This window comes from Alligator mississippiensis, chromosome 8 (genome assembly GCF_030867095.1).
Source record: "Alligator mississippiensis isolate rAllMis1 chromosome 8, rAllMis1, whole genome shotgun sequence".
NCBI classification, from domain to species: Eukaryota; Metazoa; Chordata; order Crocodylia; family Alligatoridae; genus Alligator; species Alligator mississippiensis.
Window position 1 is genome coordinate 21,809,160 of NC_081831.1, and position 23,792 is coordinate 21,832,951.

Below are 23,792 nucleotides of genomic sequence, written 5' to 3' on the forward strand. Positions count from 1 at the left end.
CTATACCAAGAAGAAACGGCTAATTAATTGGCCTTTTACAGGGTAGATGTACATCGAGCAACCCTGTGTCTTATTGTATCCACCAAGGCCTGTGTAACTATGGATACTTGGTCAGCTTTGACTATGGCATCAGCCTTACACAGCGGTGCCCTTTCATTGGTGTGTATATCTGTTGGTGCTGGTGGAAGGATTTCATTACTGCTCCATCACTATGATTAAGAAGGAAATCAGGGAGAACTCTTAAAGACAGGGTATAAAAACGTGGTTAAACTGATCAGTAAAGAGGATACAAAATGGAAACATTTGCAATATGCTTTTGTCCAGTATATTTCCTGTTTTTAAAGTCCAGTCCATATTGACATAAAAGCCAGAGACATTTGAAGTAGATCAAGACAGAGGCTGCTGGCAACTTGTCAGCAATTCTACTTTGACCTTCTGCATCAGGTATGAAGGACCCTTCCACCCTCCATAAATGTATTTAACATTTCCATGAAGCTTATTGCACTATGATTCAAAGAGAGATTTAAGGGAGAAACCACCTATCCTTACAACTCCCTCTGATAGCATAAGCTTAGGGCACCCCAAAGGGCACAAGGAGCAGGACAGGCTACAACGCTCGTGTCTCTGTGTTATCCTGAAGACAAGGGCTGTTAGCCATGGTGAGTATACAGCACCCCATGAAGGAGCAGAGGAACAGATGCATTTCCTCTGTATGCTGGGTAATTCAGATAGGCAGAATTGTGCTTGCTCCACAGAATTCCCCAAGGGCAGCGTGGTGTTCTGTGATGCACCAACTGTACACAGCATCATTTACAGAGAAACTGCTCGCACTTGAAAATCTGCATCGTTCAGCAGTGACTGCCACCAGAGGCCAGGTGTACCTTGAGCTGAATGAAACAACAAGCTTGACTTTTCCATCTACTACCAATGACTGATATTTGCAAGTGCTTGTTCACTGACAGAGATTCAACTACCAATGAAGCAACTCTTGATTTGGGTCAACCACATCCTGTTTCCTGGAATATCAGGGGACAAAAAAAAAAAAAAAAAAAAGAGTGAAGGTTTCTTTTGTTGATACAATGAAGGCTTACTTCTGTTTTCTAAAAAGTCGGTAGTTACTTTGCTGAACCTGAGTCAATTCAGTTTCTGTCCACAGTCGCAAATGAGTAAAACTGAATAGAAAACAAGACTTAGTGCAATGCACAGCTCGAGTAAAGCCTCCTGGTCACCACCACTCTGTGTTTCTGCAATTTCTGGAAGCTTACACTTCAGCTTTTGAAAAGCTTTATTGCTGTATTTTTCAATACTTTGCATGTGGAGACATGCACATTCTATACTTTATATGCATGCAAAATGATACATGCTGTAAAAAGAGGCAAATACTTTAGATGATAAAACACTGTATCACCATAATTAAGCATATGTGATATTGAGAAATGGTTACTGTGTACAACATATTGCAACACTGGGGAATGTGTGTTGTTCAAGCAATGGACAACTTCTGCAACTGAGCTCTGCCCCTGACCCTAGTTCCTCATCACAGCACTTCCTGCTATCCCAGCACACATAGCTCTGCACATTACAAATCCATGCACATATGCATGCATGCGCACACACACACACACTCTCTCACTCAGCCTAAGCATATTACAAATGATCTGCAGCACCCACTACAACAATACACCTGAGTCTCTTTCTAAGTATAGGTTAATCACTTATTCGATACAAAAATAGTGTAGACACTATTGGGTGCATCTACATGTGCGCTTTACTGTGGAGTTGACTAATTAGCTCCATAGTAAAGCATCACCGTCTACATACATGCACTGGTATTAGGGCACAGAAAATGAACTCTGCTGTAAAATAGTACTGTTATTATCTTATGGTGAGTTAAGTGTGAAGAAACACACAAGTAGATGGTGACAGGGGCTGGTTGGGGCATGAGGGTGCTAAAGTGTGTGGGCTGCCTGCCACCTAGCCACACAGCTCCGCAGGTTCTGCACCCTTGTGCCCCAGCCATCCCCTCTGCCACCTAATGCCATCACCCAGGGCTGACCCCCTGAGTCTGCTGTCAGCCTGGGGCTGTTCCACCCCACCTCTAAGTGTTGGTGTCCCATGCGCATGTGTAGACACTGCTCCTGGGAGCAGGTAACTCCAGCGCGAACAACTCCAGAGTTTATTGCACCATACTAAATTCACATGTAGATGTACCCACTGTGTAGTTGATAGCCTCTACTAAAAGGAGTTTTTGCAAATTTAGCCATCTGACCTTGGGCTTGACCCCCAGCCCTCTGAAATCAATAGAAAGTTTCCCATTGACATCAGGCGCTTTGGATCTCTTTTATTACCTGGAGTTTCTACCATGGAGCTCTGACAGATTCTCTGTTTTACCATTTGTATTATGGTTTGCCACTTTCCTGGTCATTCCCTCTTAGTTTGGTCATGCTCTGTGCATTGGCCATGATCCAAAGCCCACTGTAATCCCTGGACTCTTTTGATATCAGTGGATACTGGATTAGGTTTATTAGGATTTCTCAGTGAAACTGTCTCTCTCTCCTACTCACCTCTAGGTCTCAACAATCCTGTGAAAGGGTCTGAAAATAGAAAGCGATACAGTGACATCTTCGGGTGTTTGGATGCCTTAGAAATTTCACTCGGAAATGGGTATGTACAGAAATGGGATGGAACTAGCTTGAGGCTTCACATCTCTGTATCTGTTCTTTCCTCTTCTTCCTTTAACTATAGTTATACGTTCATTGTGTATATACTTATTATTCATTATCTCAATTTCTCATTAAGAGCTTTTAGATTTGGAAAACCTTCACAGCCCCTTCCATACTCCAGATCAGAGATCTTCTGCCCATTGTCTGGGTTACTTTACTACATTTTGCCTATTTTCTGTGCTAATCAGTCAGCTTGTCTTTCTGAATGCTAGAACATCTTACTAGAAAGAGGATATTTTCAGGAATTTTTTAATTTACATCAATGACAGTGGCAGCAGAATGTGGCTCACTATTTGTATTATTGTTTAATAACAATAATACAATGTACAATGTATTTTGCTGTAATTCCTACAGACCACTCAGGTTCAAGGCCCATTGTCCTAGATAATGTCCTAGTATTAGCAAAGATTATACAAAAGTCCCTGCCCCTCTCAGTCTTAATCCACACATACACGCTTTGTGAGCTTATTAGAGGCTAACTTCCAAAGCAGATGTACAGAGGAGGAAGAACACAGATAATCATTACTGCTTTGTATCATATGAAATGATAAATGAAAGGGACTAATAATAAAAAACACATAATGGTTGGTAGTATATTAAAGTTAAACAGATAAAATTTCAGTGATAGCAGAGGACTTATTCAGATTTTGTTTATCCTGTTCATAATTAATTTAGAGATAAATGCAGGTAGCTACAAGTACCTTCAGCTGGTTATGCAATGGCTAAAAGGTGCATGAAAGCACTGCTTTTTATAACTCATGTGCTCTTAGTTGCACCCATAAAACCTACAAAAGTCATCGTATAAAAGATTTGGAATTGGTCACCTAGCTTTGTAATAACTGCTTCCAATGGGTAAAAAATTAGATCATGTATATTTGAACTCAACCAGATCAACTCATCTTTAACTGTTTCTCCTCTTCTTATTCTGCAGTTAAAGCCCTAGTCATACACTTCGCAGCTTCTAAAACACCTCCAAGTATTTATTATTATTTAATTGGTTCGTTTATTTTACAGGGCAGCTGACATGTTCATTAGTGACATTGACAGCCCTGGCACCACTGACCTGACCTCAGAGACAGAGACATCTCCGGTAGGACAAGAGTGAGACCCTACTTCAATGAAGACATTAATAATTCCCTTTGCTGAAATAAATGCTGCTTGTTTTGGCAGCGAGTATCTGAATAAAAGTTTATCTCTCTCATCTACAGAGAAAGCAAGCGATAGTAGTGTGCTCAGATACAATGGTGATAATAGTACTGTAAGAGCGTATACAGAAGAAAGGATAAGAACTGGGGCTTGTCTTATTTTTTTCAGTTAACCTGAAGAGAAGAGACTGCTTCATGTGAACTTTCAAACACATGTAATTTAGATTTATTCTTGCCAATTAAGAAGAGTAATTCAGATGGAAATCACTGGGTCATGTTCTGTGCTCTGTGTTATATAAGAGATCAGACAAGATGTCAGTATAGCCACCTCAAACTATTTAACAATTGTGAGCCAGCCTAAAGAATGAAATTGGCTTAAAATGGAGGGATTTTTTTTTCTAATAAATCATAATTTGGAAACTTGAGTCTTTTGGTTACATACAATCATTCTCATTCACTACAGCCAAAAAGGCTAGGAACTTCTTTGTTTTCCTGTGGGAATCGAAGATTCTCAAGTAATTTTGTGACTCCACAAAAGCCATATTGAATATTTGGAGAGTTAGCAACATTTGAAGATAGCAAATCCTTTCCAATCTAAAACTCTGTGTAACTGTATTAGAAATGTTCTTCATACTTTTGTTCATGGTTGAGTCTTATGCTATGCCCTGCCCCACTCTGTCACGTTATGGCAATAACCTCAACTACAGAGGGTTTCCTAGATAGGAAAAAGCGGAAGATTAGCTCTCAGTAACTTTCTCTAAACAGCTTGACACATGAAGTTCTGACCTTTTTTTCCTCTTTGATTTACAGAAAAATGAAAGTTTCTGCAAAAGCAAAAGCAACTCAGAGGGAAAGGTGCGGAAAGACATCTCAGGTAACTTAAGAAAAGTAAAATAAGACACAGAGATAATCCAAGAATAACGGATATATATTCTGGCATCTGTGTTTGTACACTCCCACTAACAAGAAAGTGTCTTTCAGATGTCACCATGACACAGTCCAGCAGAGATACATACATTTCATTATGGTCTGTTTAAGTTAAAAATCTTGCCAAGCTCCTTGTGTGCACATCTTCACCTGTTATTGCCCTAGTATCCTGTTAAACTACATTCTAACATTGGTTTTGACTTTTGAGCTTCAAGAGTTTAATTACAATAAGCATCTGCCTGTTTTGTGTATAATAAATACTGTATAATAAATACAATAATAAATAATATTGTATAATAAATATCTGCCCCTTAATGCAACTAAGACCCTGTTTTTAATATGCTATTGTTGCTCATGTGGGAGAGGCTTGGTGCCATATTCATCAATGGCATCATGCGATTCAGTATAAAACCACGTCTTGCTTCTGGTGGATAATGTTTACATTATCATAAACATAAGCCATTTTCCAAGCTGTTGGAACTGTCATTTTTTTCCTTGAAATTCTTTTAGTCTCAAATCAATGAAATAGGTAATTCTATCTCAGCATATCCAAGGAGAGGAAAGGCAAAGTAACTGCAGGTCAGCATATCAAGCATTGAGAGACCATCACACAAAGGGATCCAGTCTCTAATTACAAAATAAGCTTCATAAAAATGTCCATTTTAAAACATTTTACTGGAGACCAAATAAGCTTAAATTGCCTAGAACTCATAGAGCTCTTCTGGGAATTACCATGAGATCAGCTATTATCCTCTGGGAGTTCATTTTCTACAGCTATTATCTGAGATGGCACGAGATATCAGAGAGACTCAGGTTTTTACCACACTTGGGGAGCCTCTGCCAACTGAAGCTCATGAATCTGAATTTATTTTTGCAGTTGAAGAGGCTGATGAGATGCTGATAAAATGTGAAGGTGGTGTGGAATATGCTCTTGAATATGCCAAAATGTGGTGTAAATATGTCAAAGAGCTGCTCTTTTGGATTGACAAACGCCTGAATTATGGTGAGTCCCTTTAGTGGAGTCCATAGTCAGCTCAGGGCAACAGGCCAGCTCTGAGTTGGTGCACTCTGCTAGGGTGGGACTTTGCAAAGCCAACAGCAGGGTGACTGTAGACAGTAGTGGATGCAAATATACTATTGAGTAGGTTAAAAGCTCATCTTCTAACTTGGGTCTCAGACAGGTATAAAAATAAAGATTCACATTCTCAGTAGCCAAAACTAGATTTTTTTTGTGCGTGTCCTCAAACATTTCTTAGAATTCTGCTAGGATGACTGATTCACACATTGCAGTAGCTGTTTTGGGGAGATGTGTTCCCTGCCAGGGGAAATATAGAATCTAACCTGTTCTTCCCTTTCACAGAAATAGAGTTTGCCAAAAGCATTGTGAAGATAGCAGAATCAGGCCGACATGCCATTAGGCATCAGGTACAATTTATTTGGAATACTCTTTCTTTCACGGCTTTCCCTGTTCATGGAGCTAATTGTTCCACTCCATAAATCACCCATGGAGCTCTGTTTTGAATCATGCTAAGGTCTATAGAGTATGATTTCCAATTCTTTAAAAGCAAGGAAGGCACTTCAGGGAAGTTCAGTAGTTTGCTGTAGGCAAGACGAAATAAGGGGATTAAGAACATTCTAAATGCCAAATAGCGAAACCAAATCAGATCCATGGTCCTTCCAATACAGTATGCCCTGGTCTCTGATGACAGACAGAACCAAATGTTTCTGAGGAAGGCACCAGAAACCTTGCAACAGGCTAATGTGGGCTATTCTCTCTTCCAGTGGCAAATTTCATCTTGACTCCTACTAAAGTCTCAAAGCACGAACTTTTTGTCCCTTGCAGAACTGTTTTTAATTGTCCACTCAGCATTGGGACAATTCCTTTTTATATATTCCTACATATGATAATAAAAGGAACAAGAGTCATCTTAGATTCTAGACCACTGGCATCCAACTGATTCAGCCTCATGCTGCACTCTGCCCTGATCTTGACCTTGTGTCACAGAGATCCACCATCCCAATCCAGCCTCACACCATCTGCCTACTGGATCCAGCCACACACCACACACCGCTCTGATTCGCCCCCACACCAGCTCAGTCCAGCTGTGTGCTGTCCACCTACTGGATCTGACCATATGCTGGCATGATCTGTTGTGCAGGGCTATGTTATCCAGCTTGTGGAGCTCCCTATGGGTCTGGAAATTCGGCAGCAGGGAAGCAGCAATTAACACTGCCACTGCTCTTCTGCTGCCAAGTTTTTGGATCTGAGGGGGGCCCCACAAGCAGATGATACAGCTCCGTGGGCTAGATCTGACCCATGAGCTTCAGCTCTAGATAAAGGGATGAATTTGTATTATGTCAAAGGAGCACAATAGAGAATAAAAGCTCCTTTGCTACTTTGTAATGTACAGGATCTGAAATGCCTACCACCAATGTAATCAATGTGGATGATCATTTTTGTTTATAATAAGAAAAATCTCTTTGATTTGGAGAGGCTGTGGTGATTGTCTAGTATTTGATATACATACTCTTTCTCCACAGTGTGACATGCCTCTCCAGTTGCTTTACACCAGCGTCATGGACTATGACATAAAGGCTGGGAGTACAGCCACTGACACTGTAGTGCAGCTACAGATGAGAGAATACTACCAGGTAGAGTATTTCCTGCTTTTGTTGGACAGCTTCACTGCAGTGGTTAGGCAAGCGAGCAGCCACAATAGCTCAAGAGCCCATTAATCTGATTGAAAGTAAAGGGAGGAAAATTCACATCTAGTTTCAGAAAGAATGAAATTACCCCTAGGAATGCAGTAGCCTGAGAAGTTCAGTATCTGATGTTACAATCTCAGCCACTCAATGATTCTTCCTACCTTAACAAGAGCTGGTGCTGTCATCAGACCCTAGCTCTTCTTGCTTTCCTGTTCAGAGCATCCATAATGAAGCTCAGCTGAGTCAGGTAGACAGGTATTGGCAAATGAGCCAGAAATCAGCATGTCCTCCTTACCAAGTGGATGTCCTCCTTACTAAGGAATTATCCATGTTGTTCTGTAACTTCCTGCAAGAGCACAAGCCTAGAGCCCCTTAGGGCCTTTTTAGAGTCATGTTCCAGAGCAAAACACATTGCAATCCGATCCTGCCCATTCTTCCATGCTTGCAGAGGCTGTTCCTGCTCTACTGAGCAGGAAAGATGCAGGAGGCAGTGCACATGCTCTGTAGGGCAGGCACCTTCACCCCACAGGGGTTCCAGGCCCAGCTCTTCAGAACTAGGTGCCTGTACACGTGCGGGATGCATGCTCCAATTAGTTACAATTAGAATAAGTTGGAGCAAACTCGATTGGAGCATTCTAATTGGAATGCTGTAGCAGCCTTGCTGTCACATATATTCAGTGCCCCTGCATTTCAAAATGGCAGCAGGGGTACTTTAACTGAAGCTTGTCGAACAAGCTTTAGTTAAAGCACGTCTGCCACTATTTTGAAGTGTGGGATGATGAATACACGAGACATTATGGGCATTTTAATCAGAGCAGCTCCCCAAGGTGTCCCCCCACTCTCCCACCCTGGAGCGTGTGCACTGTAGCTATTCAAGCCATCTGCAATGGAGAGGTGACACGGTCTGCTTTAGGTTGCAAGTGCAGTTGTAGAGTAGCTCAAGGTTGAGGGTTTCTGGCTTCCCACTAACTCTCACGGTGCCCAGCTAAGTACTTTAGGGCGGAGGTAGAACTGGTGCTGCAGACTTACCCTCGTTATAGTGTGGGGCAACACAGAGTAATCTGGTTCCATTAAACGTTCTGGTGGGTGCATGAAAAGCAGATGCAATGGCTACTATTAACCTCAGCAAGCTGCCCCACTAACAGAGGCAAGGTTAGCATCCTGATTGAAGCCAATTGGACATTTTATACCAAAATGGTTTTCATCAGAAAATGCCAATTTAATTAGACTTTGAGGGAAAGTATCAGTTTCAACAGAGCCTTCTTCAGGAATGTTTCTCAAGCCCAGCCTGTAATTTCTATTCAAAACCTGATTCAGAACAGGAAGCCTATATCCTGGATGAATGCTGGGTTCATAACTACTGGGTTACTGGCTATTCTGGATGCTGCTGTCCATGGTTTGTCATGGAAAATTTCAACAAGTCTTGGGTTTGACCTAATGCAGAACTGGAAAATTTCTGAAATTTTGAAAAATTTGGGGGAATGGGAAAACTTTTTCCCATCTAGGTCTAATCCTAAAAAGGCTCCTTAAGCACCACCAGCCTTTGTAGACCAGGCCAAAGGAGCATGACTGGAGCACAAAAATATTAGGGACACTTCTTGGGTCTATCTTCTGTGACCTCCTGTCTAATACAAGCCATAGGACTTCAGTCAGAGGCCTGTGCTAAGCCCAGAAGCTTGTGATGGAGATAGTATGTAGGCATGTAATTTTCACTTGCACTGTAATTTCCTTGCAGCCTCTTACAGCCAAGAGGAATGAAATTGAAAAGTGGCGGAAAGAATTTAAGGATCAATGGACAAAAGAACAGAAGAGAATGGTAAGAGCCCTGGAGATGGCAGGCTGTGAGAGAGCCACATGCGTATGTCTGGCAAAATAATGAGAATGCCAGGCCTGTGAGAGCACACAGTAAAAAGTGCTAACAGCATCCTAACTGGGACTGCTTTTTCCTGTCCTACACTGCCCTATTGGTAAAGGCAGGAAAGCACTTGCTACATCCCCATGCAAAGATCATACAGAAAGGCAGTATACCCCAGGTTAATCTCTTTTCCGCTAGCTCTCCTTAAAAGGGATGAGGTGGTGAGGAACCCTGTGACAGCCAATTCCTCCCCGACAGGATCATCAGGAGAACCCCCTGCCAATAAACTATGTGGAAAACACTTCTGATTAGCCACATGCAAGGGAAAAATCATGCCTCAGTTTTCTAGTTTTTAGGACTCAAAGGCACATCTACACGTCACCCTATGGTGATGTTGTTACTGCGCCATGCTTTAGTACTTCCTTTTGGAAAAGCAGATGCAATGGCTACCTATTAACCTTTTGGAAACACTAAAGGATGTTGCAGTAACTGCCCATACTGCACCGTATGGATGGCACACCGTTATTTTTAGCCACCACTTTGCCGTAGCAGTGCACTAAAACAGGGGAGCACACCACTATGGTAAGGTAGCTGCCGGTGACATGTAGATGCACGTGGTCACTACATTGCTGTAGTGCATTGCTATGGCAAGGTAGTGCAATGTGTAGACATGCCCAAAAAAAACTTTCTTAATATCTCTTAGTGCAGCAATGTCCGCCTGAATTTGCAAAGAACACAAAACAACTCTGACACCTAACAATAATGATCATGAACATGTGTATAAGTAGCTGAAGGTCTAAAACAAGGATGGTGAGTTAGGGCAATGGGACTAGAGAAGGAAATTAGCAGATATTGAAATCTGTTCCCGATAGTCGATGGTGTAAGCAATACTGGTGTATAGCCTCACCTTTCCTGCTGATTCCTAGCTATATGGGAATGAAGGTAGGCATGTGTGTGACCCTCAGCAGCAGTGGTCTCCCTCCAGCCTGATGATGTGTCCTAAGTAAGCTCTTTGTCCGATTACAGAATGATTCCTTATCATCCTTGCGCAAGTCCCGTCTGTACTACATACAGCGCTGTGAGGAGCTGGAGAAAGCCAAGTCACTGAGTGCCAAGGCAGAGGATGAATACCAGAACATGGCTGCAACTCACCCTGGCAGTGCCAGCAAGCAGCTGGAGAAACGGCGCCGGTCTCGTGAGGAAGCACAAGCAAAGGTAACTGTCATGGATCATGGAGCTCTCTCTCTTGCTCACTCATGAAGAAAATGTCACCATGCTGTTATGGACACTTTTCATTTGCCAAAACTTGTTCTGGGCTAAATAAAATATTGATAACATTTTCAGTTTAAAATGGAATGACAGCAATTTGGGGAATACCATACATTAGTTTGTTTCACTAGGTTTACATTTTCATCCAGCTCTAGGATCAGTGCTTTGACCTTAAGATTTCCTGGTGTGACAACAAGCTAAGACCTGCCTGAGTAGCAGCCAAATCCCTATCCGAGATACTAAAAGATGCTTGTTGAAGTGCCTGGAGTCTGCAGACATGGCAGTGACCACTCTAGTCTCTAGATTTATCTTAGGAGCATAAGGTGAACTCTGTTCAGGATGTAGCAGCAGGCCTGGGACTTACCATTTACCAGCACTAAGAAGCCCATAGCCTCCAGCTTGCTCTGGCTCCTATCTCACTTGACAATCCCATTCATGGCTGCTCTGTGATCTGCACCATGGACTCCTTTTCATCATTCTCAGGGTGAGGATGCCTGGCACTGGCTTCTGTTTCATTCTGTGTTTACCTGCCCCCAGGTTCAGGAAACTGAAACTACTTACAAGACATGCATCACTGATGCCAACTTTCGCCGGCAGGAACTGGAAAAGGTGCGAGAGAGGATTGTCTCCCACATACGGAAACTTGTTTACCAAGGAGATGAGGTGCTAACCCGGGTAAGTAGGAAACAACAACTACGCAACGTCCCTCTATCTCAGACACAGAGGAGCTGCTGTTTGAGTCATGTCTCCATGGTCCCTCTCTGCTTTACTAGTAATTATCCTACACATGGCTGCCCATAGGAGACATCAGGTCATATTCCAGACATTTGTTTAGCATTCAGCACTAGCTTTACAAAGAGTAGCACTCAATATACCTAGCAATTACAACCACAAATCTCCTACTGCATTGGAGAGTCTCTGGTTTACGGCTGAACAACTGATGGTTAATACAGAAACCTGAGATCAGGATGCAGGGTAAGAATCAGTGGAAAAAAACTCATGCTGTAGTTAACTTGGCACAGGGTAGGCAAAGTTCTCTCTTGGTTGCCAAAGGAGTCCCTGTTGGTTCTCATACTAGAATTACATTTCCTTCAGCAGCTAGAGGTGGGGAAAGGGACTGGATTTTGATGGTTTTCATGCAGACTCATTTAAACTAAGTGCATTTTCTAAATATAATTTAAGGGTAGGTAGGAATATCCATAAGCAAGAGAAGTGCAAGTAATCAAAGGGTTTGTGCAAGAGTTCGACAAACAAGTTGAAGTTAGAGCCCAGGGAAGACCCCCAGCCTCAGTGTTTCAAGCTTTTTGTTGTTTCCATAAAGGTTACCCTGAGGATGTTCAAGCTGCGGCAAGATCAGGCAGAGAAGATTCCACTGGATTACCAGACCATGACTGAATCCTGCAAACCCTACAAAATGGGTGAGAAATACCTGGATTTTATTCAGAAGCTGCAGAAGAAAGAGAACATCGTGGAGGTGTTTGAATTTGAGCCATATACTCCTGTGGGGAAGAGGTAAAGAAGTAGAGAACTGCTTGAGAGTTTTGTCTTCTTATAGATATAAAGCACTGTGTACATCTATGGTAGAATTATATATATTAGTACTTATTGTTATTACCTTATTGTTATCTGGGATAAGCCATTTCACAAAATCTGCTTGTACCTCATTCTCAGGTCTCCCTCTAGCGGTAGAAGAAAGAATCCACCCCAGCACACTGGAATCTCCTCAGCTACTGATCTGACCTCCTCCTCAGAAGATGCATCAGGAAAGCAGCTTTCCTAAAACTGTGAACAAAGTCAGATTAATTTGAAAAGAAACATTAATATTCTCCCTTGTGATACTGAAGCTTGATTTCTGTATTTAGGTAGCCACGAGTCACAAAGATTGGTTTATAATTACCTCTAAAGTAAGACCAAACCCATTTTCCAGCTTGCAACTGGAAGTGATTTGAAGGCTGCATTTGTATAGAAAAGATTTCAGGCCCATAGAAGTCTGGTCCCTGATTGACTCCAGGCATTTTATTTTTACCACGAATTCAGGTGTAACTCATTCACCATCTACCTCTGAGACCAGAAGAATGTTCCAAAAGGAAAATTCTCCTCCAGTGTCATTCTGAGATTCTGTCAGATGCCAAAGTGTCATTTGGGGAATGGTTTATTTCCATGACAAGCCTTGTAGCAATTTAACAATGGGACACAAAATGCTGGTCCCTGGCCTGCATGCTTTGAAAGCTCTTGTTCATCTCCAGCGATATGACCTGAACTGGAGATTTCCATCCAGGTTTAGAGATTAGGACTGTGTTCCCTTCCCCCTGAATCTTTGCCTCTTGTTTCTTTATCCTGTGAAAATAGTAATGGATTTTTCTGGCAACTAGGGACTTGGTGACAGCCTGCACATCACTGGCCCTTTTTATAACTCCATATTTGATTTCATACTTGACTATTTCTTATGTGCATCCCAGCTCAGAGTGGATGTGATGGTGCAGTGAAGCCCATCAGCCTTCTACCATTATTCTTATCAGTTCAGTCCCCGGAGTATACAGCACTCAAGTTTTACATCCTCCTTTCATAGGATATCACATTTCATTACAGGTCTGACACTGTTTTTACCACCTAAAAATCTCTCTCAAAGACATTTTGGAAATTACATCCCTTCAGTAGAAAACAACTCTCTTTACACTTTTATGACACAAAAGGACATTCCTGGAGGACTTCCTAAAGTCTGACATGGTTCAGCAAAATACCTGCAGATCACTGTATGTGTCTATTTGTTTGTCACTATGCCTGTGTTTTCACTTTAGAGTTATCCACAGAAGGTTGAAGGGGTCCTGTGGTTCTGGGGAATTATTAATACAAATAAAGACCCAGGCAGAAGAAATATGCATAGCAGCACTTAGCAATCACTACTGAAACATTATGGTGTTGTGATGATTCTTATCATGTTATTCACCTTTTATAGGTGCAAACAAATCATGGAGTGACACAGAAAGCCTTGGTGGGAGCGGTGAATTCCAATCCCCGGATTCTCCCACTTCCAGCCCAGGTGAGAAGAACAGTAATTTCTACCCAATATTCAAACTAACAAAAAAATTACAAACAGAAATAAAATGTGGCATTGGAGTTTTTTCACATGCTGTAGGGAAAAAAACCCAAAGAACTCCTTTACTGTCTAAAATATAAACCCTTCTTTCTTGTCTCCAGGGAACTTTAATAGGAGGTTGCTAAAAGCTTCATCCACAGGCACCATGTCCTCCTTGGATGATTTTGAGGAGAGAGATTCATCTCAAACATATGAAAATGGTAAGCAGTAAAGAAAAATGATTGACAGATGAGAGAACACAGTAGAATTCTGCTTCCCATTGATGTTATGCGTACTTAAGTGAGATTCACACATGCAGCCCTGCCAGTGCTGTAGCTGTCTAGTTCAGGATCCCATGCAGTCATACGGCCCTCCAACTCAGTTGCAAGCTGTAAGCATCGCACCTATGGTTTCCAGCCTTCCCCAAACACAGACACACACACTGCTCTGCTGAGACTCCTCCATCACAACTCACAGTCCCCTCTTGTTATCCCAGCCCAAGTCTCATTAAAACTCTGCAGCTGCTTCTCAGGGAATACCCCACTATTTGATTGCAGCTCAAGTAAACATACCCAAACTAGCCAGCTCTGGTCCTGGTAGGCATGCTGGCAGTGCTAGCTAAAATCCCATCCCAGGTCCTTCTCACTCTATAGTGCTGTTCTGCCAGCAATCTGTTGAGCACTCCCTGCTCTTCTAGCCAGAGGTACAGATCTGCTGTGGCACTGTCTGAACAAACAGGCTGCCAAATTCCTTTACATTTCTAATAAACATGGATGACCTTTTACAATGTGCCCTTTTTCTGTTTAAATGATTCTGCATCAGATAATGGATCATTCCAGTGCCAGTTCAAGAACCTCACTTTGTCAACTGCGGCACAGACCCACCGGCTGCGAAAACTCCGGGGCCCATCCAAATGCAGGGAATGTGAAACCTTCATGGTCAACGGCATTGAGTGTGAAGAGGTGAGAGAGCCCAGAACCCCACAACCGTCCTGAGTCTGCCAACTGTACCTGCAGTAACCTTGCTCAAGGGCCAGAATGAAGGCAGAGGAGGGTGCATCTCCCAACGGGAGGCAAAGGAACAATGCATAAGGGGAAGCAGCCTGTGATATTTCCCAAAGAAATACCTGAATTATTGAACAGCTGAGTTGTCATTGCTGAGCTGCAATTCATATCTAACCCAACACTGTCCTGTCATTGCAGTGCTACTTGGCCTGCCACAAGAAATGCCTGGAGAACCTTCTGGTCACCTGTGGCCGTAAGAAGCTGCCTGCCCGCATGTCCCTCTTCGGCATCAACTTACAGCAGGTCTCCTTGGATTCCCCAAATAAAATTCCATTCATAGTCACAAAATGCACGTCAGAAATTGAGGCTCGTGCCCTCGGAGTCCAGGTGAGCAGCACAGCAATTGCACCCACATAAGACCCAACCCTGCTCCTGCTGAGGCCTAGGACAAGGCTTCCTTTGGTTTTAATGGGAGCTAGGTTGGGCCCTTGGCACCTTTCATCTCAAGGCACTTCACAGTGTTAATCACTGACAGGTCCTCTGGCAGCTGGCATATCCCACACTGAGACACAGAAAGAATTCTCTTCAATTCCTATCAGCTCTGCTGTCCCTGCCATTCAGTCTCTGCATGTTACATGTTCTAGAGACGATATCATATCAATGCCATGTTCTTTCTTTGTTTTTGCTGGCAAATGCCTGCTCCCTCTTCTCTTCTCCACTCTGAACCTGAGATTCCTTGACTTCGCTCTATTTAACAATGCAGGGGATCTATCGGATAAGCGGGTCCAAGGCCCGGGTAGAGAAGCTCTGCCAAGCATTTGAAAACGGCAGAGACCTGGTGGAGCTCTCGGAACACTCTCCCCATGACATCACTAGTGTCCTGAAACATTTCCTGAAGGAGGTGAGTAGCAAGTCTCTCAGGAAAGCCAGAACCCATCTCTGGTCCCAAGCACTTGAAAGCTCCAGGTTTGGCTTCCTGGGGCAGCCTTGGGGGCAGCTCCTGCTCTCATGTTTCTCTTTGCTAGGTTTTTGAGGCACTGAAATGTGGCAATGCCTCTTTGTTGTGGGATCAGGCATTAATTCTGTCAGTTGTCTACTCCTAGAAACTGATTGTTACAACCTCTTCTGTGGTGCTATAGGCATGACTGTCCAGGATGCCTGTGGACTCCCAGTCCTAGCTAGGTACAGTGTGAATGCTCATGGCTTACAATGGGTGATGTCAAGCAGGGAACCTAATGCTTCCCTAAGCAGTAGCAAGTCTTGGATACTTTTGATCCTTCCCCATATTTAGCCTATGTAAATGGCAATTCTGGTGGGGGCCGGCCTCAACACTGAGATAAGAACTGGAGAGAGTCTGAAAGTGCAAGGTTGATTGGGGCTAGAACTGGGGGCCACTGACAGCAGCAAAGGGTCATGATGAGATTTTGCTCAGATAATCAAACAGGCAGGATGCAATAACAGTTTTCCCACCCTGCCCCTTGTAGCTCTCAGAACCTGTGCTCCTGTATCAACTCTATGATGAGTTAATTGCACTTGCCAAGGATCTGCAGAGACCTGGAGAAGGGAAGAGAGACAGCTCAGGGTTTTCATCAGACCCTATCCAGAACATGAAGGACGTGCTGCACAAACTGCCTCTAACGAACCACAACACCCTGCATCATCTTGCTGCACATCTATACAGGTAAGGGATGCAGCAGTTGTCTTGTTGATTAGACACACCAAGAGGAGCAGCTATGGTGTCTGCATCAAAAGAGGCCAGGGAGGAGAGCTGTGAGAGAGGCAAAAGGCCAAAGGGAAGTTTGGATTCTAGTGACTCCAAGCAAGGGGGAAGGAAAAGCTATTGATGTGAAATGGGATGTCTTTTGCAAAGCAAAAAGCCAGTAACTGACAAGCACTTTGGACTGCTAGCTCCTTTCATCCAGCATGGAAGAAGGATCACAGTGATAACCCCCTTCTCTGGGAGCTGCACTTTTCACCAGGCTTAGAGAAACCCCAGGAGCAGCTCTGTAGTCTGAGTGTATGCAAAGCAGTGCATTGTCTGTCCATTCCCTCCACCATTCCCACCTGTCTAGCTCCCTGCAGTAATTTATTTCTTTGTTAGAGGTAATTAGCCATGTTAGTCTGAAGTCAAGGAGAAGATATGGTAGATTTGTACTTTACAGACTAACCAAATCAGAAGTGCATGAGCTTTCATAAGCGGCAGCTTACTTCATTTGATGAATGAAGCTTATGCATCTGATTTAGTCAGTCTGTAAGGTGCAAAGCTACCCTGCCTTCTGCCTTTCTTTACTAGGAAAGGATTGAATCAGCTTACTCTATACCAGCTCATTCCATCTGTCTGCCCATTGCAGTAGGGCTCAGGGTTAGAAGCCCCTAACAATGTTGTTTCCCTTCTCCAGGGTGTCTGAGAGATATGAGGAGAACAGGATGTCCGCCAACAACTTGGGGATAATCTTTGGGCCAACGCTGATCCGACCCAGTGCAGGGAGCGATGTCTCCATGACCTGTCTTGTAGACTCTGGATACCAGGCACAGATTGTAGAGTTTCTCATTCTGAACCATGAAAGGGTCTTTGAGCATTTTGCCTTGGCCCCTGGATGCGAAAACCCTTCACAAGAGGCCTTGGCACCGAAAGATGAAGAGCAGCAGAGCCCCAGCAAAGACAAGACTATGACCCAAGAGGTAGAGCTCCCAGACACTGAGCTGGCCTCAGTGACCCTGTTGTGACAGGGAAGAGGACTGGAAGCTAAAGAAAACTTTCTTACAGAAAGTGGTCAAATTTGGCATCAGTAGGTTATTCAGAGAGCAAAAAGCAGATGGGTCAATCCTTGTGGAATGGGAGTAATGAAGAAATGTTAAGCAACAGATCACTCAGAGTGTGCAGTCCTCCTGATATGATTCAGGTTTCTCCAGATTAAGTTACTTAGGATATTACTGTTTCTCTCAGTAAACAGATAGTTTTACAGCTTGTGGAACTGGCAATATATAAATAGCAAAGACTGGCAGGATGCCCAGCACATCCCACATGGCTTTGCTGGGACTGCTCCCCTGAAGTGTGGGAGGGTGGTAGCCAAACATGCTGTATTTCTGTGCTGCTGTAAACCTGAAGCATTCCCAGCTCCCTTCTTCCCCACTCTTCCCTCACAATCACTATTAGCAGTATTCCTCTTCACAGCACTTTAAAACCTGAATTGGCACAACACCTTGGGAACTGGATCAGGGTTATAATATTAATTTGACAATTGGCTTAACTGAAGCCAGGGAGTGGGGAAGTAGTCAGAGGGCAGCAGAGAGGGAGGCAGCTGCCAGAATTATAGGGTAAGGGGCCCTAAAGTCCTGTCCCCTGCATGTGCAGGCAACTGTTTACCCAAGAAGTTCCCAAAATTGCCATTTCAAATCCTCACATGCAACTACAGTGTACAAAATCAGAAACTCCAGGAACCACCTGTTATGTGCAGTGGGTAGACTGGGGAGACAAGGGTGCTACCAATGCTCTACCACTGCAATGACAGAGAAGTAATTAGTACATGGTCAAAGGCTCCTAGGAAGATGACTGGGCCCTTCTCAAAAACTTCTAGCCTGGGAAGATGATCATTCCTTATTACCTAATGCTTTCTTTATTAAAAATCCCCTAAGATATCCTGTATAACTTTGCAGCAGGAATGGTTAAGTTTTGTGGCTAGTGTCAAAAACTTTTTAGAAACAGGGTCATCTATTACGTTCTAAGGGAGCTTTCCATGCAATAGTAATTAATAAAGCTGAATCCTGGAGTCTATGCTTAAGTTTATTCAGTCCTTACACAAGACTCCCGTTGCCTTCTGTAAGAGGACTGGTCCCATACAAGCTGATTCCTGAGCTTTTGTTCATGCCAGTTCCTCACCCCTCTTGTTTGTATCTGATAGCAAGTACTTAACTGTAGTTAAGAGTTATTTCTGCTGCTCCCTATCCATCTTTCCCCTTCTGCAAGGGAAAGATGGGAGGGAATCATCAAGTGATCCCTGCACATGATAAATAACTCGATTCCTGCCCAATAAAGCTGTGCATCACAATCCATCCAGAGGAAATCGGAGAGCTGACATGAATTTAGCACCAGTTTCATAAACAATCACACTGAGCTTTTTATTGGCTCACTCCTGATTAACACTGGGCATAAGTCTGCTGTAGACTACAGAACTGCCATTCCATGCAGGGTGTTCTGCATGTACAATAAACAGGGCATGAATCACAGATCCCCAAGGTGGAATAACTTGTACCTATCTAAGGTGGTCTGTTTCAATCCTGTGAATGGGATGTGCTTCTAAACTTCATCACAGCACTTTCCTCTCCCCAAATGTAAGTCACTCCTTGTATGCCTTTTGTGGCAGTCGATGTAGTCCACTGGGTAAGGCCCTGAGCTGGGACTCAAGACCTGGGTTATACTTTTTGTTCTGACCTGACCTGTAACTTTGACAAGATCCTTCTCTTTGCCCTTCTACCTTTTGCCTATTTAGAGTGAACTCTTCAGGATGGAGGCTGTCTCACTAATTACTTGCAGGGTCCAGAACAGAGGTCTCCAGGGGCCACTGCAGTACAAGTTTCTTCCTTACCCTGGACTCCAGCTCTAAGGCATTTGTCCCCTGCTTGTTGATCTGGCTGTCTCTCTCTCCCACTGAGTCTGCCAGCTTAGATGAGGTGGTTCTGTGCTGGACAAGCCAAAATGGAGATCAAGACAGTTTTACCCCTAACAATTTAACTCTGTTCACTTGGCTACTGGCTGCAGAACCTAGGGGGTTGAGAGTATCTTAATGATTCCAAAAAGAGAGCCCTGTAAAAGCGGGTTCACAGTCATGGCTTTTTCCAACAGAACTTCTCCTCCAAGCACGATTCGAGAGAGGGCTACCTGTCTGATTATCCATCTTCCAGTGAAGCCATCAATGAGCTGACTCTGGAGGGAGCTTGCAGACCCCTAAGCCTGGATACCCTAGGTAAATGTGAAGCAGGCACACCTGTTCCGATTTGGGGTGTTCTGATATGTTTCTGAGTTTTTACAGCAATATATCCTCCTGTAGGAACATGCACAACAGCACTAAACACACGGCTGGCTCCTTTTTAGCCTTACCATACTAGTCCCTTTGTGTAGACAGCCTGCCGTGGCAGCGCAACTACCACACCACCTTGCCTTGTGGTTTCAGAGTACATTCTGCCCTTCTCAGCTGGGATTTTCTTTCACTCTACCCAGGGACTGCTACTGGAGGCCCAGAGTTACAGGCCAGTAGTCAGTTCTCTGAGGGCACCAACACACATGCAAGGAGGTTGCTCTGATGTGCTGTAAATCCAGTGTGCTGAGCAGACTCTGCAGGATCACAGAAGTCAATGCGCTCCAGCAGCCTCCGGTGTCACGTGCATCAGTATCCCCGTGCTGAAAAATGATGGTAGGACTCTTTGAACTGAAGCTCATTGAACAAGATTTAGTTCAAAGTGCTCCACCGCCATTTTTTCAGTTCAGGGAAAGGACGCTGATACACATGAAGCTCGGGTGCTTTTAATTAGCATAGCTCGCTAATCAAAGCGCACCCCCTCACGGAGCACATCTATAAACGCCCTAAGGTGTTACAGGCAGGATGCACTGGCTTAAAAATACAAGTCTGATTCTCCTCATATACACATTTCACACCACTGGTGTCTGAAGTCACTTCTGATTAACACCATTACAGAGGGAGGATGCTCCATCCAACAGTGCTGACAGTAGCCTCTACTTGTGCATTTTTATAGGAGAAAACAGCTTTTTACATTAACCAGGCCTCAAACCCGGGGCCTAATGGGAGTCTCACGTTAAAATAACTCTCTCTAATTTTTGTTCAGAATTGAACAGAAATATTGGCACCGAGCTGGAGGATCCTGAGGAATCTCTACAGGAAAAGCCAGATATAGATTCAGATGCTGTTCTAGGAACACAAGCCAGGGGGCACTTCAGCCGGCAGCCTGTGAAGTATGCTCGAACACAGGCAAAAGTGAAGCCAGTCATTCCCAAACCTCCCAGTTTGCCTTTGATGACTGCTTCTCTGTCTAGTGCTGTGATCGATGCTGATGCAGCAGGCAATCTGGAAGACAACAGCCCCAGGCCAAAGGAAGTCCTGGAGAAAAAAGGCAGCAACAGCAGGACCAGCTCACCAGAGACCAGCACATTGCAGCGTCGCTCAGGAGGGAAACAGCAGCAACTCAGACATTTTGAGATTACTCAAGAAACTGCTAGGATTGTCTCCAAGTTTCAAACTGATGACACTTCCACAACATGCCCTCAGGTTTTTCTGGGGAGGGGAAACACAGACTGCACTGAGCCAGCAACAAACCCCAACCTGGAGGAGACACCACTATAGGGAAACCTTTTTGAGAACAGTGGAGATCACATTGATTGAAAAGGAAAGTGCTACGCTCCTGTAATGTGCTTCCTGCTGAAGGAAAGGACAGAAGTTAACAAGGTAATGACCAAATCTCTGCAACTGTGTTCAGGATGAAGATAGGAGGAAAGGCCTCTGATGCAGATAACCAGACAAGCTTAGGGGTAGCCCAGAAATTTTTTTGTTTTTTGTTTTTTTTTGTTTTTTTACACGTCAGCAAGCTTCATGTGAGGATTAATAAGTCCAGAGGTTCTGGCACTGAAAACAAAATGTCTGCACTTGGTGCCAGGTGCTTAGTTGGAAGAGATGGATCCAATCTGGTTACACAGTCCAGTTCAGTGTAATGCACAATTCAGGCAATACAGAGAGAGCGAGAGCTGCCGTATTTAGCAGTAGCCAAGGAAAGAAAATTTACTGAAGCTTACACCACTGGAAAGGAAACCCTCACAAACTGTTACTTTCTTCCAGATACAACTTGCACTGTTTGCTTGTTTTTAAGTTCACAGCCTTCCTCATTCTTCAATATAAATCCAGTGAAGCAGGTACACTGGCAAGTCTGTGTACTCTGGGTTATAGTGCTTCCATTGTCGCCGTCTCCAGTTTCTATAAACACAGAAGTAATTTTAAAAACAGAAAGGTTGCATTTCCCAGTGGGCCGCTCCCCCCCCTCCATCTTTTCTTTATATCTTAATTCCACCTCCTTGCTTTTTCACAGACTCCTCACTCCCCTCTGTCCTTAACTGAAGCATGTTGAATTAGTAGAACCATTAAAAGTTGCTGTGTCACAAATACAATCCCTGCTCCCATTGCAAAAGGGAAGATTATCAGCAATCAGAGACAGGCTAGGTCATTGTAGCCTGACTGTTCTTAACATCTTCAATGCCTGGATCTTCCTCCCACCCAGACAGGATTTAGCTGAAACCCCATCCTAATAATGAGCTGACACTTGAATGGCTCATTCTAGTCTTAAAACTGACAGGCTACCTTGAAATAAAATGTTAGGTAGTTACATGGAATAATGTATAGGGTCAGCACTGTGATCCACTGCTATGGATTTCCTTGCTCTTTGGTTATGTACATAGTCCAAAGCTTGCCTCTCTTCTAGCAACAGTGAAAGGACATCTGCACAGGGAGAATTTCACTGGAAGTTGTGCGGGCCGGGAGCGGTCCGAGGCTTTCGGGGGCGCACGGTGGGCTGTGGCCAGCAGCCCTGGCACGTGGGTCAGGGAATGCAGGCCAGCGGACTAGAATTAGGCACGGACACGTAGTGGTTGATTAAAGATTATTTTACTTACACCGTAGATGGTCGCGGTGCAGGCAGGAGAAAACTTCGCTTAAGTTGCAGTTACAAAACTCGTACAAACAAGACCCGTAGAAAAACTCGAGCCTCTTGAAATAACTCGGGCAGAGCTCTGGATACACACACACAAAGTTTGCTAGGCTCCATGGAACGAAAGCATGCAGGGAAGGGTTCGTCAAGGGATTAGGCGGCGACGGGGAGAGGCTAGAGGTTGATCAGGCCCCTATATCCTTCTTAAGGCACGCGCTGGGTTTGTTAGGCTCCGCAGCGCTTAGAGTTCTTCACAAGATGTGAACTCCTCCTCCTCCTCCTCCTCCTCCTCCAGATGGTTGTGGAGTCCTCCCTTGCGGGGTTCTCCTTGAAGTTCTCCAACTTGGGCGGAAACCGCTCAAGCCTCTTATACGGCTAGCAAGCCAATCGCTAGCCGCCACATGAGAATAATTTAGAACTGGCCAATAGTGGGACACAAATTTGCATGCGAATGGCGGGAACTCCTTTGCACCAGGGTTTTCTCTTTGCAACTGAGAATTGCACCGTGCAAAGGAAGCTCCTCGTGGCGGGAAATAATTCTGCAGTGCCGAAGCGCACACAAAATCATACCCTTGGGTTATGACAGAAGTAAAGTACATACCAACTTAGCACCATCTCTCTAAGAAAGCCATAGACAAATGGTTTAAAACTAACATGTCATTTCCCCAAGCCATTAGAGAGGGTGTCTCTTTTTTACCCTGGTAAATTTGGCCACCATTTCCCTTTCCTCCCCTCATCTCTAATCTTTCCACTTTCTCCATTTCTTAACAAAAGTTTATGAGAAACGCTAAGGATTTGTTCCCAGCAGTTGTATGGCATAGGCCAAAGAAATGAAGTCGGGGGGGGGGAGAATATATAAACAAAAAAAAATCACTCCTTACTGTTCCCCTGAATAATTATGTATTTATTGTTAATATGTTGTTTGTATCCTTGAACATTAAGTTATCTTTAATAAAACTGGTTTCTTTAATAAGTAACTGGGAGTTTTATTATAAGCTCTTCATGTTCTATTAGTTAAATAAGCATTTATGAAATCCATGGATGTACATTTATTGACTTGTTTTGTTACTGGTACATGCCAGCAGTGTGCTTGGCACTTTATCAAACCAAAATTAAAGACTCCTTGCCCCTGAAGAGCTCACAATCTAAGGGACTGACAGGAAGAAGACAAGATGCACTGCAAGAGCCAGAGGAGGAAGATAACCCAGATTTCCCTTCCTTGCTCCCTGTTTGAACCATTAAGACTGCAGTCTCCACAGTCCTACAGATCCTGCAACGTGAGCTCTGGTTACATACATGTACCATTAGGCTACTCTTTATGGATGCTGTACTTTGCAAATCCACCAAAGGGCTTCTAGTGAACAGGGACCCCAGAGCAGC

General features: G+C 43.8%; 1 protein-coding gene across 1 annotated transcript in view; it reads left to right on the plus strand.

Annotated features, from left to right (window-relative positions):
* Positions 1 to 23,389, plus strand: part of GMIP (GEM interacting protein) — a 40,271-nt gene extending 16,882 nt beyond the window's left edge. Inside the window, exons 3-22 of the mRNA XM_059732986.1 lie at positions 2,571 to 2,664; positions 3,738 to 3,813; positions 4,679 to 4,742; positions 5,673 to 5,798; positions 6,156 to 6,220; positions 7,337 to 7,447; positions 9,237 to 9,317; positions 10,383 to 10,571; positions 11,163 to 11,300; positions 11,947 to 12,137; positions 12,297 to 12,402; positions 13,581 to 13,665; positions 13,824 to 13,922; positions 14,524 to 14,663; positions 14,904 to 15,092; positions 15,469 to 15,606; positions 16,190 to 16,386; positions 17,105 to 17,387; positions 19,549 to 19,669; positions 20,547 to 23,389. Of these exons, the coding sequence (XP_059588969.1) occupies positions 2,571 to 2,664; positions 3,738 to 3,813; positions 4,679 to 4,742; positions 5,673 to 5,798; positions 6,156 to 6,220; positions 7,337 to 7,447; positions 9,237 to 9,317; positions 10,383 to 10,571; positions 11,163 to 11,300; positions 11,947 to 12,137; positions 12,297 to 12,402; positions 13,581 to 13,665; positions 13,824 to 13,922; positions 14,524 to 14,663; positions 14,904 to 15,092; positions 15,469 to 15,606; positions 16,190 to 16,386; positions 17,105 to 17,387; positions 19,549 to 19,669; positions 20,547 to 21,061 (3,008 nt within the window). The 3' untranslated portion in view covers positions 21,062 to 23,389. The remainder of the gene's footprint in view (positions 1 to 2,570; positions 2,665 to 3,737; positions 3,814 to 4,678; positions 4,743 to 5,672; positions 5,799 to 6,155; positions 6,221 to 7,336; positions 7,448 to 9,236; positions 9,318 to 10,382; positions 10,572 to 11,162; positions 11,301 to 11,946; positions 12,138 to 12,296; positions 12,403 to 13,580; positions 13,666 to 13,823; positions 13,923 to 14,523; positions 14,664 to 14,903; positions 15,093 to 15,468; positions 15,607 to 16,189; positions 16,387 to 17,104; positions 17,388 to 19,548; positions 19,670 to 20,546) is intronic.
* Positions 23,390 to 23,792: the final 403 nt, after the last annotated feature.